Raw genomic sequence first — 14848 nt, forward strand, 5'->3', positions numbered from 1 at the left:
TTGGCTGTTCCGCCTGTCGTTCACGACAGAGCCATGCCTCCCATGAAGCTGCATGGCTGCCACTCAATGAAAAAGTCCACCTCATCCCACCCTCCCCCGCTCCCCTCCACTGGCCACACCCAGAGTCCCATGGCCACCTGCCCACGCTGCTGATTGGCTGACTCCCCTGCCCATCAACGGCTCAGGCCACCCCTAGGGCTCAGTGTAAACAGTGCCCCAGCACCGGCAGGGCCGGGAGCATGGCATGCTGGGAGGTGGTGCAGTGGGTGGGCCTTGGGACCCCAGGCCCCGCCCCCAGGCCCATGTGCACCTGCTTTACAGGGGAGGGGAGGCACTGCCCCCCCCCCCCAGTCCCCCCCAGCACTAGGGGACATGGGGGAGCCCTCAGCTCCCTCCTTGGAGCCTGCAGGGGGGAAACCCCTGCCCAGGCGGCCCAAAAGGGAGCAAGAACAACTTTAAATGCTTTTATTAACCTGTTACATCCAGAAAACCCAGCCCTACCCCATCCCCCTGCAGCGGGCTCCTCCGCGCTCGCCCCAAGGGCGACGGCTATGCTGAAGCTACGAGGTTACCTGGCCAGAACACGCGTGACCAACTCACCACCCGCCCGTCAGCAAGCCCCAGCCCCAGCGCTGTCATTTTTTCTCCTCCTCCTTTTTGTCCTTGCTCTCCTTGGAGGCCTGCGAGGCCAGGGAGCCCATGGCGTTGCGGATGGCCTCGTTGTTGGGGTCCACGCCGGGCAGGTTCTCCAGCACGCTCTGCAGGAACTCGGGGTCCTGCATCACGTCGTAGTCATCTTCCTCCTGCAGGGAGACGGAGAGGAGTCGGGAACGGGCTGGGAAGTGGTTCTGGAGGTGCCTCACCTCTCTGCGGGACAGGCTCTGCCAGGGAAAGGGTGGGTCCTAGTGACCTGGGAAGCTGAAGCTCATGGCAGGTCTGTAGCATGAAGGGACGGGGGCAGCCCAGAGCAAGGAGTCTGACCCTGGGGCTGAGCACAAACAGAGGGACTCTCGGACACTGGGAAGGTGTCAGGGAGGCTGGGACAGGCCTCTCCAGACAGAGCAGGATGGTAAAGCGTCACCTTAGTGGGTTCGGACGTGTCCATGGCTGTGCTGCTGTCCACTTCCGCTGCCTCCGCCTGGGCAAACTCTGTCAAGAAGAGAGAAACAGCTCAGGATGGAGGATTCACACACCCGCAGCCCCAGTCCGGACATGGTGGAGGACACAGGTCATAGCCGAGAGCGCCAGGTACATACCCCGCAGGCATTCAGGGAGATTCAGGCCCTGCCCAGGTGACAATTCCCCAGTTCAGGGCATGCGGGTGTGTAGGGGACAGCAGTTCTAGATGGATATGGAGGACCTGCCCCTTCACCCTCGTTCTGGGAAAAGTCAGCTGAGAACGAGCTGAGCGCCGGCACCCAGACACTCACCCGCTCCCTGCAGCGACATCTGCATGGCGTAGGCGATTTGTTCCTCCTCCGTCATGCTGCTGAGGTCGGGCAGCCCAGCTCGGCCAAACTCCTGCTGAGTTATCGTCATCTTCAGCAAAGCATCATCTGAATCTGCACGGACAAAACCCTGCACTCGGGAAGCGGCCAGGAGAGCTGCTCTGCATTGCCAGGTGACAAGACCACTGCCGTGGCACGACCTGCAGCACAAGACCCCCTTCTGCTGTTGTAAATGCAGCCATGCTGGGGAAGGGGGCTAGAGCAGAGCAACTCCCCCATGTCTTGTAAATGCTGCAGGATCTGTCTCCTCTGGCAACCGAGGGGAGTTTCAAAAGAAGTAGGATGTAGTTCCCGAGCCTGCATCTGCCCCAAACGCTGGGGCTAAACGGCCTGATTGGAGACAAGTCCAATGATTCAGGCCAGAAAGCCCCTCGCATTTCATCACGGTGGATCTGGGAACTGCAAAGTTGTGCAGAAGAGCCCTGCCACGAACTGAGCCCATATGCCACGGTGTTGGGGCAGCCTCACACCTCTGAGCGCAGCCACAGGAGCCCAGACACCCCTCCCACGGGCTGGATACAGATGCGCTGCCTGGGGAACTTGCTGCCTCATCCTACCTGCTAAGGGCAGGCTCATTCCCTGCCTAGTTCATTACCGTCGCCTCCAGTGGCTGCGATGCCAGCCTCAGCCGCAGAGGCAGCCGCAGCTCTCCGGGCCTCCTCCTCTTGCCGCTGCCTCTGCTCCTCCATGGAGACCCGCAGGGCCTGCGGAGACAGCGACAGCACAGAGATGAGCTGGGCAGAGCTCCGACAGACCCAGCTCGGCACTTGCCGTCACCCTCTGTCTCTTCATCGCTTACCAGAGCCAGTTCTGGGTCCGCGCTTGGATCCACACCGAACTCGAAGTCACTGGCCCCGAGGCCCAGCATGGCACCGCCCTCCCCAGCCAGAATCGGGGAGCTGATGAGAGCATCGGCCAGGCTCGGCCCCGGAGGCACCGTCACCAGGTGGGAGCCGGTCCCATCCTTGCCGTTTAAGGTGTTAATGAAGGCAGTGAGCTTGTCTGTGTTGGCTTCCTACGGTCAAAGAGAAAAGCTGGGATTAGAGACCGATTTGACGCCCTCCTCGGCTCTGTGAGGGACAGGCAGCAGGTTGCTCTGCGCACCCCAACATCCTCCCAGGCCTCGGCTCACTCTCCACAGCTCTCACGGTACAGGGAAACCGGGAGCTGTACAAGCGGCTCGGGGTTACGCCACACCGCTCCTGCGGGTTGCCATCTGTTGCAGAGGCCCAGCAGCGGGCGGCTGTACAGCCCTCCCGGCGGGAAGGCCATGCCTCGGCTGTATTATCCTCTCACAAGCTACTTTTCTCCCCGCGAACAAAAACCCCCAACAGCGCCCAGATCAGAGCAGAGCAACACGTGATGCGGATCCAAGACAAGGAGCGAGGGGTCAGAAACGCCACGCAGAGGCACATGAGCGGCTCTGGCATTTCCTTTAAGAGAAGCATTCAACGATGCTTTCAGGGAAACGGGAGAGGTCTCTTACTCCTGACATCAGCGTTTTTATTGAGACAGCTGCTAAAGAGACTGAGGCTCAGAGAACTGTTTGTTCTCTTCACTCACGTGTCTGAGTAAAATCTTCAGGCTGGAAAGGATACAAAACCATGGCTTGGATCTGAATTACAAGGAACAGTGGAGAAGTCTCACCTCTTCTCCAAAATTGATGATGTCAACGTTGACTTTCTCTTTCTTGAGACGCTTTGCCAGTTTCACCAGCTGCAACAAGGAGAAACTGCAGCATTAGCTTTCCATGGCTTTGATTTGAGTTCTTAGATATATTCAGCTCATCAGAAACCAGACAAGAGCACTCGGGATTCCCTCCTAGAGATGCAGAGCCCAAAATCTGAGCCTCCCAGACTCTAGCCCTCACAAGCTCCAGAGCTATCTCCCAGGAGTAAAGCATTTGAGACAGTCCGTATGTGGGACAGGCACCGCCAAACAGTGCCCAAGTCACTTCAGGGTGGCACAACTGAGGAAGCTCTTGCTGCCAGAGGAATTAACTGTCCCCATCACTTCTGCAAAGATGCAAGCGAGAGCTTGGAGCAGGGAACATCATCTCCCCCCTGAAAACAGACATGTTTTGGACTTGTTTTTTCAGAGAGACCCAGAATGTCTGGATTAACTTTGTTTGCCTTATTTCAAGCACAAGGAGAACAGCACCTTCCTAAAGTTCAAAGCTTTATTTCTGCTAAGGGATCCAGATATCTTCCCTTAGCTCCTCAGACTAAAAGCCCACAGCGGCCTAGGTGACAACGAGAAGTCAGGAGGCGCAGGACACAACGAGGCTCCCTCAATAGACAGAGCAGCCTGAACTGGGGGAAGGAAGCGATCCTACACAAAACAGCGAGAGATCTGGATCTCTGTCCTTGGCTCAGGCCTGGCTGTGCCCATTTTGCCTGACAGCTCGGGGCCTGCCTCAGAGGCTAAACGCTCAGCCGACCCCGAGCCCTACGTCAAACGATAAACAAGCTTCTCTTTTGAGTGCAAGTGTATCACGTTTCGCTGGGAAAGGAGCCAGCACTAATGCACCAAGTTCTTCGGAAAAAGCCAGCTGTTCCATTGCATCAGCCTTCTTCCATCCTTTGCAGAAATGCCTGGAGAACTGCATGGGTTGGGCTGCTCCTGTCTGCATTAGGTTCCCCCCCCAGAAATACCCTTCACACCTGCCTGGCTCAAGCTCTCACACTTCAGGCCCCAGCCTCTCTCTGTATCCATTCCCCCAGGAGACAGGAACCCCGGCAGTGCCTACAACAGCCCTTCCTCACCCTCTCTCTTCCTCCCCACTCAGCACCGCTCTGCTGGCAAGTGCGTCTGTCAGGCAGCCTCCTTGCTGGCGGATAAAGCCTTATTTTCAATACAGAGCAGGGAACTAAAGAAGCCGATTTACAGTTCAAGGCATTCAAGGCAGGGCGAGAAACAGAGCCAACATATTTTCACTTGACTTGTCATTACTCACATCTTTCTCATTATCTTCTACAGGGCTCCCGACGAAGGCAATGATTCGCATCTTGTGATTCTTGCCTTGACGATGTTTCAAAGCCAGCTACAAAACAAGAGTCACACGGTATTTAGTGAGCAATTCTCAGGAAAGAAGAGATGGCCATTAGTCACTTCTCTTGCTTTCAGGTGCATACACACCGGAAAATTTAGGCTAAACACCCAGGGAGACTTTTCAATAGCAATTTTCATCAAACTGAGAGACAGCTGAACAGCGGAAGCCCTGAAGGAAGTTAAATCCACACCAACAGAGCAGCAAAGAACCAACTGGGCTGAGGGCAACTCCCAATTTCTCCTCTTCCTCCCCAAACCTGCAGTCAAGTCAGTTCTGTATTAGTCATTCAGGTCACAGCGTTACGCTGTTTTTCAGCGCAGCCGCTGCTCAGACAGAGCGTTTCAGGTAGAAGAGCCACTAAGGATGACACTGTCGGCTGTTCCCAGTAGGGACCGTGGCAGACTCAGTTTTGCACTCATCTTAGGCCTGCGGCAGAAGTGAAAGGTATGTTTATGTGACTATAAGTCCACAAGCAAGCATGCTTTAAGGACCTCCCCTTTGCTGGAAGCTATGGCTCAGCTGGGAGCACACAGTTTGTTGCTACTCAGTCAAGTAAGCTCACTTAAAACTTCTTTTCCCACTGAGGAATGCTACTGCCTTAAAGTGCACTAACTAGACTGATTCATAACAAAGCTTTCAGTGTCTTGAGATCAGAGGAGCTCCAGATCAAAGCTTGGAACAAGCTCAAGAGGCCTGATATCACGTCTTCTCCCTCACTGCAAGGGCAGAGGAGCCACAACGAGAAACATATTCCAGGACAGAGCAAAAAAATAGGACAAAAGGGTGACTGTGCCCTGGGGGAGAGTCCTCAGTTAAGGAGCCTGCTCTCCTCGGTGGGAAGGGCTGGACTCGGCACATCGGCTCACTCAGCTCAAGACGTGCCATAGTCAGAGTCTAGCTACAAATCAAAAGTTTGCCCTCTAATGCATTTTCCCTCTTTTTCCCTCTCATGAGATAGTCATGGGTTTTCCCCAACCTGAGCTCCAGTACAGTTATTTCCCAGAGTACCAGGTGGCAGCTGAGTGGGATTACATTAAATGCAGCATCCTGGCCAAAGTCCAACACGGGTAGTTTCAAGCCACCTGCCTAAATTCACTTTACACGTCCAGATACTGATTCAATGTCTTAAGCTGCTGTGCAGCATGGCTGGATTTCTACAAAGCAGCTGCCAAGATTGATCCACCTCTGAAGCAAACTCTAGGACCAGACTATTAAACTACCAAGCTGTTATGCAGGATTTTCTAAAAGCTTCACCTGCATTTTGCATTTGGCAAAAACAAAATGATTTGCTCCGCACTGCTTAGCCATAGAGGCAGAAACAGAACGATATCCCAGCCGTCAGAAGGACAAATAGTTTAGCAGGACTCAGTAAGGGAAAAGGAGTTACAGAAAAATGCAGAGACTCACTTGTGAGAAACCAACACGACCACTTACGTGAGCAACTCTGATCCCTGTACAAAAGGTAATTTTCCCTTTGGGTTGCACCGTGTGTAGCTTTGAAAGGATCCGGCCTGTGTCTGGGGTGAGCGTGGTCAGCACTTCACAGTTACTACAACAAAAATACATTTAAATCGGTGACCTTTTATTTGAGATCTTCTTTGCAAAACCCTTCATTTCCCGTGGGAGTAAGAGAATCCTCCCTGCAGCAAGCCTGTAGCTCGTGTGTACTCCGAGTCTGCCAGCGTTCACCCGGATGGGTCAGTGCGTACAGGGAGCAAGACTTTTAGTCTGGCTTCCTAAAAAAACAAAGCACGTAATCTGTCTGTGTGAAGGCTTGCAAGCGTCTGCCCCGGCATCCTTGAGCCCACTGGCCAATTTTAACCGATTCTGGCTAAGAGAGAGCTCTCAAAGGCACCCAGTTCCTACAAGCTTCAGGAAAACAGAATAAATGCTCTCTCAAGGCTATCCACAAGCTGCAGTGACAGCTCAGTCCTTATTAGCCACCTTTTAGGACACGAGGCCTCAAGAGACAGGTCTGGAAGAGAGTTCCAGACTAGAGAGAAAAGCCTCTGAAATACTTCAGCATCGTGATGCAGGAGCCCAACAAACCAGACACCTGCCAGAAACCAGGCTTTCTTGTACCAGTCCCCTCGGAAGAACTAGTTTGGTTTTAGACTGGACTACTCCTGCCCCATTTTGCAATAATCCCTGTAGTCCTCGCCCCCACGTTCTCCCACACATCCCCCAGCCCCCCTCAGCATTGGCACCCGCTTGTTACAAGATCCTGCACCGGCCCCCTGAGGCTGGAGCCCCCCCGGCAGTCGTACTTGGCTAAGGTAATGAGCCCCACGTTGTTTTCAGGGTTGCTGCGGGTTTTCGAGTGGCACACGATGTTGACAGCATCTTGCTGGGCTTGCAGGCGAGTGGGTAAGAAATCCCCATTTCTCATGTACTCGCTGTTGTCCACACTGAAACACAAAGAAGGTATCAGCTCGGAAGCAAAGCAGGTGAGGCTCATCCCCAAAATGTGCTTTTCGGGATGGCACGCCTGAGGTCACGCAGCTGGGGACGCACAGCAGGACACGAACACTTCCCAGGGGCAAAGGGACCTGAGTACAGGCTACCAAGGACACAGTGAGTCACCTCTACGTTTCCCCAAGCATTCAGATCAGACCCGTCCTTCGGGGAGGAGGGACACGGCACAGGGGCCTTTGGGTTGCAGGACAAACACGTGCAGCCCCACAGCGGCCGAGGAGCCTGAGCCAAGCTGGAAGCTCCCGCTCTTGCTGAAGAGCAGGAGAGGTTGCGTGGTACGCTGCAGTCACACAAACTCAAGGCCACACTCCCCAAAATGTTCACGTGCCTTGTGCCATCTCCACAGAGCCACAAGAAAACCCTTCCAGGAACCACCACTCCACCTTAACGTACAGAACGGAGAAGCTTTCCTCGTGACAAAAATCAGCTTTGCACTCGCGTGCAAATACACGCATGGGAGACCGCAGGGCTCGCGGGGCACGGGGAACGCACTGCGGAGCTCTCTGCAAACCCTGCTTCCAAGAAAATCGGCTTCTCCGCTCCACGGGACAGCGGTGGAGCGCCTCAAGGTGAAAGGGCAATGCTGCAATGAGTCAACGCCTGCCCAGGCACACAGTCCAGCTTCCTCGCGCTAACTTACAGCGCACGATGGGTGGCAGGGCCTGGACACCAGAAGGCCCCACGCACGCACGACTGCCCAGGTTTATTCCCGCGCAGCACACAGCCAACGCTGCCCCCCTGCGTCTAACTACAGTAGCCACAACAAAACAATGCCGTAATTAAATCTCTGCCCCAAATTAAGACTTCCCTAAGCAGTATTTCCACACTTGTAGTTTTGACACCAGTGAGAACGGTTCTTTTTGAAACAGCCGCTTCCTTGTTATGACTGGTTTCCTGACGCTGCAGCCCCTGGGTTCCCTGTCAGGACCGGCAAGTGCTGCTGGCGCTGGGCTGTTTCTCCTCCTGTCCCGTCCCGAATATCCCAGCACAACCTGTGCGCTGGCCTTCGTGGCTGGAGAGCAGCAAGAAGGCAGCAGCACAAACTTCATCTTATAACACGGACAAATGCACAAAGAAACAAAGCGACGTATGCCCAAAGCTGCCTGAACTTCAGTTTACTGTTCACGAGGCTGAGCACAACCTCCCACTCTCCAGGACAACACAAGGAGCAGTGACACGTTTTAACACCCTTAAACACGAGTAAGCGGAGAGTGACTTACAGAAAACATCAAGGACTTATTATACAGTCACCAAATCAGACTATGGTAATATTTTTATCCAAACAATTACAGGAATACGCAGAGAGCTAAAGAAACAACAGAGCCTGGGTACATTTCAAGGATTTGCTCTACTGTGGCCTCCTTAACCATGAAAAACAAGAGGTATTATGTCTGAGAGTCTGTAGCTGTTGTGACAGCACCGACACATCAGAACAGCAGGTTTAGCACATAATCTGAAATCAGTTTCCTGCTTCCAGCGCTGCTCCCAGGTTGTGTTCAGCACACAGGGCCCTTTTACCTTGAAACTGATGCTGGGCAACAGTAAAACAGCAAAAGCCAGATTACGGCTGTGTTAGATGCAGCATCACCCAAGCACTAAGCCCTTCATTCCCCAGCAATAATCCTCCCTCCCCACCTTACTTTCCCAGACAGCCTCCAACCTAATCTACTCCCCATCTCACCCAGCCTCTTACAAGCAGCCACCACCCAAAATCTGCCCCACCACCTCAACCCTACCCCCAACCCAGCAGCCATCCTCTCCCCAACCCAAACACCTCCCACTACCCCAATCCCCCCTCCCAGCTCCCTGACCTTCTCTCCTCTCCCCTCCCCACACTCCTCCTCTGGTATATCCTCTGCCTCAAACTTCTGCTTGGGCCCTGCCTTGCCCACTCCACACACCTCCCCCTGGATATCCCCCAGGCCAAACTCCCACTGCCCCAAATCTCTCCCCATCCAGGCACTGCCTTCTCCACCTCGCACACCTTCCCCTGTTACTTCACACCTCTCCTCCTCCTCCTCACAGGCCTTGCCTTTCTCACTCCACACACCTCCTCCTGTGTATCCCCTGCCCAGGCCCTGCCTTGCTCACCCTACACATCTTCCCCTACATATCCTCTGCCCCAAACCTTTCTGCCTCTACACAGGTCTTACCTTTCTCACCCCCCCACCACTTTCCCCTACATATCCCCTACTCCAAACCTCCCCCCACCCCAAAACTCTCCCCTCCAGGCACTGACTTCTCCACCCACACACGTCCCTCTATGTCCCCCTCACCCCAAACCCCACAGACCTTCCCCTGTATGTCACCTCCCCCAAACCCCTCCCTGGTGCCCAGACCTCTCCCCCACACACACCTCCCCCTACCCCAGACCTTGGCTCTCTCACCCCCCGCCCCCCACCTGCCCCTGCCCCAGACCTTCCCCCGGGCCCGGCCCTGCCCCCGCCCGGCATGACTCAGGGAAACCCGGCCGCGGCCCCGGCCTCACACACGGGCAGGGAGCGCCGCCGCGGCGCGGGGCAGGGGCGGACGGCAGGCGAGGGCAGGGGAGGAAGGGGAGGCCATCCCGGCCCGGCCCGGCCCGCTCACCACACCATGGTGCTCTCCAGAACCATCTTGCCTCCTTCTCTCAGACGGGCCCGGGCCCGCCCAACAAGGCGTTTACTGATTGGCTCCAGGCTTCCGGCCAATCCCCGCCACCCATCTTCAGAGGCGAGGAGCGGCCGCGGGGCGCGCCGGGAGTTGTAGTCCCGGCCGGTTTAGCGAAGGCCACGGGGGCAGGGAGGAGCTGCGGGGGTCCTACCCGCACCCCCAACCTACCCCCCTAACCCCAACCCAGGGCAGCTGGGGAGGGGGAACGTCCCCGGGGATGAGAACGGCCCCAAGGGACACTGAACACAGGCCTTGGAGACCCTCTGAGACCATTTGGCAGCTTGTCCAGGGCCTGGACCCCCATCCCAGGCATGGAGATCCTCAGGGGCTCGGAGACCCCCAGGACCATCCTTCTGCCCAGCCAGGACTCGGAGCCCTGCCCCAGGCACCAAGACCCTCAGGGGCTCGGAGACCCTCTGGGACCATCCCGCTACTTACCCGGGGCTGGAAGCCCCATCCAGGACATAGAGACCCTCCCGGCCCCGACCCAGCCTTCCACCCCACCAGCAGTTTGGAAAATGGGACATTTCTACCACCTCTAATTACAGTGGGGAATTAACCCCCCATGGCACAGAGGAGCTGAGACATCCACATCCTTCTCTACTTCAGCCTTCACCCCCCATCCATCATACTCTGTCAACTACTGAGCTACACGGGAGGCAAAGCGGATAAGTCCCCCTTCTCCCCACTTCGCCCTCCCCAGAAAAAACAAGCCCGGACACTTTTGTGGGTTTAGTAGCATACTGTATATTGCATCTCTGTGCAAGACGGGCTGAGAAGAGACAGCTTTGTTTTTCAATATCCATTTTAACAGCGGATGGTGGCAAAAAACATTACACAGTTAAAATGACAATATTCACGACACGAGTTGTTCCACGTGGATGCGCTGGACAGGGCAGATCCCTCCCTGCTGAACTGAGAAAGAAGCAACAGATCCTGCTGCGTGGAATCAAAGTGTCGTCAACACGGAGCAGGAAACAAAAACAACAAAAAGGTCTGGCCTCCCTCAGCTCTCCATCCCTTCACCCAGCGTTTCTGTCCGGGGGTGCTGGGGACCGTAGCGGGAGATCATTGCACCCAGGAGCCGGGCGCGACGTTTCAGCTGCTCCTTATTCCTACCCGACTCAGCAAGCCGTCGGCAAGAGAACTGAAGCCCCCGCGATGGAGAAAAGCCACTTGAGTTTTTTAAAAAGACATTAAAACTAGTTGCCTGCCACTTTTAAACGCGCCAAAAAATAAAAAATAAAGCAGTTGTTCTGAAAAACCATTACAAAGCAGAGGTCAATAGCTCTGATATATAAATGCCACCCCCCACCCCCGTTTCCCTACTCACTGAATAACTATCCCCAGAATAAAACACTTAAATACAACTTCATAAATAGTAAATCATGAAAAAAATTGAGACTTGGTTTTCTTTCCTCCTGGTAAAAAAAAACAAAAAACAAAATATGAGTTAGGAGGGAAGATAAGAAAGTGTCTAATATAGACAGTTACTTCAGCTATAAAGTGTAACCTGCTGGATAGAGTCAGAGGTAAAGGGGAGGGAGAAGGGAAGATCCACCAGAGATGTTTCCAGTTGTCCCCAAGCTGATCTTCCTTCCAATCACAGGTCTTGTGGTGACATTAATTGGTGTTTAAAGGTTTGAGAGCCCTTGAGAACCAGACAGCCAGTCACTGAACAGAGACTGTTCTCACACTCCACCAAACCCCTTTGGATCCGGACAACCGGAGTAAGGCCGTTCCACTTGGTCTTCAAAAAAAATTTTTTTCTTAAAAAATATCAGCTTGTCACATCCACTTTAAAAGCTTGAAGTGGAAGGTGGGAAGAGACTTGGCTCTGAAACATCAACTAAAAAAATCCCCTTCTACACCACTACATTCTTTGTTTCCTTAGCAATCATTGCTAATTAGTATAGAAATCCCTTGCACTATTGCAAGGGCAAACATTTTTTAATTATTTTTTTTTTTATATACAAAAAAAGAGGATGGAGGATTCTAACCCACTGGGAATATGGGGAAGTCACTTCATTTCTTAAAAAAGCATTTAGTGAAAATAAAGATCAGGCCAACATTTGCTCTGAGATCTCTAGATAAGTGTCTGCAGCCAGTGTCTGCGAGGCATCACCCCAGCCTTGTGCACACACAACGGAAATGGCAACAATAGAACGATGCCTCCTTTCAGGTTTTTGTTTTTTTTAAATCAGACACGAGCCCTCAGCGTCCTCGAGCTCGAGGTGCACCATGCTTTTGCAGAGGCAAAAATCTGCCGCAACGCATGGAACAGGCAGCCAGTTATGTAGGAATCTCAATTTCAAGCCATCGAGAGCACTGGTGTCAAACACGGCTCCACAATGCTGGCTAAGATACAAGTGGAGTTATCAAAAGGGAGCCGAGCTATAAAAACTGCGAGGTTTTTTGCAAGTAGTGTCCACAAAAGGATGTAACAGCAGAGTGGAGGGCAGGGGGAAGGGAACCGAGCAGGCTAGGTTTGGTCCATTTGCTTAAGAAATACTGAAGGCTTAAAAGAAGTGTGCCCCTTACAAAGATCTCTCCTTTGTGGGGAAGGGACAAAAGATTAGTCTAAAAAACAGGGGACAAAGCAATCCAAAACCTCCCTGACATATTAAAAGCTTCGCACATTCAAAGTCCTCTGAGGAACACGCCACGATGAAGCACCTAGCTCTCCACGTCGCTGTCTCAGGACAATGCAAGGTTGAGAATCCTGAAACCAAGAATGGCTGGCGGAGGGAAGAAAAAGCTCATCTGTGGTCAATATAGCTTCCACTCCCCCCTTCTGCCTCTCTCAAATGAGATACTTTTTGGTGGAACACTGAGAAGCCTATTTATTAAAAAAAAGTGACTATATTGCAGGACTAAAAAGAAGTTGATATGACTGAATTCAAAGGAACACTTAAATTAAAAACTCATTTTAAAATACAAAATAAAACCACATTGCTCTGTCGCAAACCGCCCCGACAAGGCTTTAATGCCCATTTCCCCCCAGGACTCTGAAGAGTTGCCCATTCTGGCCAGATTTGTGATGCTGGCATCATAAGCTGCTAACTCCCTGAAAGTCAGATCAATCCCTTTTCCAGGGAACTTGAGCCCATGCAGAGGATTTCCTCCTCCTCTCAACAGCCTGCTTTGCTCCCAACAGGCTTCGGAGAAAGGAGGACAGCACAGATACACAGTCACACCTTGAGGGCTCCGCTGTAAGGAGACTTCCAGGCATCTGAGGCTCAGCTGGGCTGACTCGGTCTTTGTTAATACTATCCCGCTAAGTGTAGCCCAGCCTTCCAGCTTCTAGGTTTCTGTCCAGGTAAGATTTCTAATAAAATAAAATAAATCAGCAACAGGGGCTGAATGTTTGTCAGACTCCACAGACCACGCAGAGCACAGAACAATCTTCTTCCATCGCAACTGTCTTGGTGTTGCTTCACTGTGAAGAGAAAAGAGGGGAGATGCTGGAGAGGAGCCTGCCTTCCTCTGAGGAAGGGCAGCACAAGGTCTCCTTTGCCTTCCCCACCCTGGGAGAGGCAAAGTGATGGGAGCTGTTGAATTTAGTTGTGTTCAGGCTTTTGTACTCCTATCTGAACCATCCCTTTACATTGAAACAGGCGGGTCTGTGAATATTTCATCATTCTCCACTGGAACAGGAAGATAAGTCTGGTCAGATTCAACTGGTTTCATCTCTGCCATCAGACCCACTCTGGGACCTCAGGAAAGTGAGCTGCCTCTGCTTTGCCTCTCTACTTATCTAATTTAAGGCTTTTGGGGGCAGCAGATCTCACCAAGAGCATGAACAATGTCTAGCACAAGGCAGCCTGAGCCTACATGTACCAGAGGGGAATGAGTAACATCTGCTTCCTGCTCTGGTTGATTCACACACAACTGGCAATGCTGGTGCTTCCAGCACAAGAACAAGCAAAGAAGACAAAGTAACCCCTGTAATTGTCTGTCCACCTACAGAGCCACTCTTTTCCTCCCTAAAAGGGAAGTACTCACAAAGCTTATCTCTGTCTCTTGCAGGTCTTCAAACTGTTCTCTCAGTTCTGAGGAGCGCTCTGGTATGGAAGGCCCTGGGGAACCGCTGGGAAAACAGAAGGGAGAGACCTGTAAAGCAGTTTTTAAAATGAGCCATCAATAAGTCACATTTCTTGGCTACCCTGCTGTACCCAGCAAACTGGAACATCCAAACACTGCACAAAGGCTTTTGTTAGGCAGATTTATTACAGGGTCACAGGCAGCGTTATCCCTTCTGGCCCAGGCATCTAAAACAATACCTAGAAAACCATTCCCCCAGCAAACGTTACTTCAAACATTAGGAATAAGCACCTTTGGTCCAGCTAAGCAGCAACACCTCTTTACAGAAGTCTTCAAGCACATCAACATGAAAATGGTCCCGGGTGAAAACAGTGCAGGCACAAAGTATCCAACATCTCTCTGTTACACTGATGACTAAGTGGAGGTGGTTTTATGACTGCCTACAAATGGCATGCCCCTCTTCGCTGAGAGTGCTCAGCCTGCCCGCAGCTAACACCCAGGGCTTGTCACAGCCTGCTGGAAGTGGATTAGTTGGTAGTGCTCCATCTCCTGCTGCCAGCGTGCAGAAGGCATCAAGCTGTTCAGTCATCAGGTTACACAGCACCCCACACACATCAACAGCACAGATCAACCTCGGATCAACAGCATCTCTTTAACCCAAATGGAGACATGAGTGTCCTCAAGGAGCACAAAACTCCATCTCTCTGCCTAGATTAAGCTTCACCTACTTGCATGGTTACTCTCAGCTGCTCTGGCTACATCTTCTGTTGAGCTTTCTGACTGGTAACTCCCCGATTCTGACCTATGCAGAAATTAAAGGCAAGGATGCTCAGTGCTAGTTACAGTGCAAGAATTCCTCTCAAAGCTTGTGTAAGCAGCAGTGTCCTAATGCAGGGTCAGGCAATCAAGTATAGGGCTTAAGAGAAAAAGAAATGCCCCTCTAAAACAGATCAGCCTCTGGAACTCCTTGCCACAGGATGCTGGACAGCACATGGGGCTAGAAACTTACCTTCTCAGTGACACACGGTGATGTCTAAGTGTCTCAAACACCAGCACACTTCTGCCAGTGAGGTTAATGACAGAGCTGGGCTGCAAACCAGCAGAGTCCCAGCTGTTC

The 14848-nt window shown here is 52.7% G+C and overlaps 2 protein-coding genes across 4 annotated transcripts in view; both read right to left on the reverse strand.

Annotated features, from left to right (window-relative positions):
* Positions 1 to 450: 450 nt before the first annotated feature.
* On the reverse strand, positions 451 to 9738 carry LOC135326592 (26S proteasome non-ATPase regulatory subunit 4). Its single transcript, XM_064504399.1, has 10 exons — positions 9625 to 9738; positions 6828 to 6968; positions 5995 to 6109; positions 4465 to 4551; positions 3156 to 3224; positions 2308 to 2523; positions 2104 to 2212; positions 1431 to 1562; positions 1082 to 1149; positions 451 to 803 (listed from the first exon to the last, which is right to left on the reverse strand). Exons 1-10 carry the CDS (start codon positions 9648 to 9650, stop codon positions 636 to 638), a joined length of 1131 nt encoding a protein of 376 aa, XP_064360469.1. The 5' UTR covers positions 9651 to 9738; the 3' UTR covers positions 451 to 635.
* A 671-nt stretch (positions 9739 to 10409) lies between these two features.
* Positions 10410 to 14848, reverse strand: part of LOC135326611 (phosphatidylinositol 4-phosphate 5-kinase type-1 alpha-like) — a 30596-nt gene continuing 26157 nt past the window's right edge. For 2 of the 3 annotated variants that reach the window (XM_064504428.1, XM_064504430.1), the window contains exons 14-15: positions 13693 to 13777; positions 10410 to 13126 (exon numbers count right to left, since the gene is read on the reverse strand). In XM_064504428.1, the coding sequence (XP_064360498.1) occupies positions 13124 to 13126; positions 13693 to 13777 (88 nt within the window). In that variant the 3' untranslated portion in view covers positions 10410 to 13123. Of the gene's footprint in view, positions 13127 to 13692; positions 13801 to 14848 lie in introns of all 3 variants that reach the window. The other variant, XM_064504429.1, reaches the window with a different exon arrangement.

This window comes from Dromaius novaehollandiae, unplaced genomic scaffold (genome assembly GCF_036370855.1).
Source record: "Dromaius novaehollandiae isolate bDroNov1 unplaced genomic scaffold, bDroNov1.hap1 HAP1_SCAFFOLD_32, whole genome shotgun sequence".
Taxonomy (NCBI): Eukaryota; Metazoa; Chordata; class Aves; order Casuariiformes; family Dromaiidae; genus Dromaius; species Dromaius novaehollandiae.

Excerpts from the sequence above, each read along its gene's own strand:
- LOC135326592 (XM_064504399.1), bottom strand. The coding sequence starts at position 9,650 with ATGGTTCTGGAGAGCACCATGGTGTG. Across the intron at positions 3,225-4,464 it reads TAGAAGATAATGAGAAAGAT|CTGGTGAAACTGGCAAAGCG; the intron begins GTGAGTAATGAC and ends TCCTTGTTGCAG. Across the intron at positions 1,563-2,103 it reads CGCAGCCACTGGAGGCGACG|ATTCAGATGATGCTTTGCTG; the intron begins GTAATGAACTAG and ends TTGTCCGTGCAG.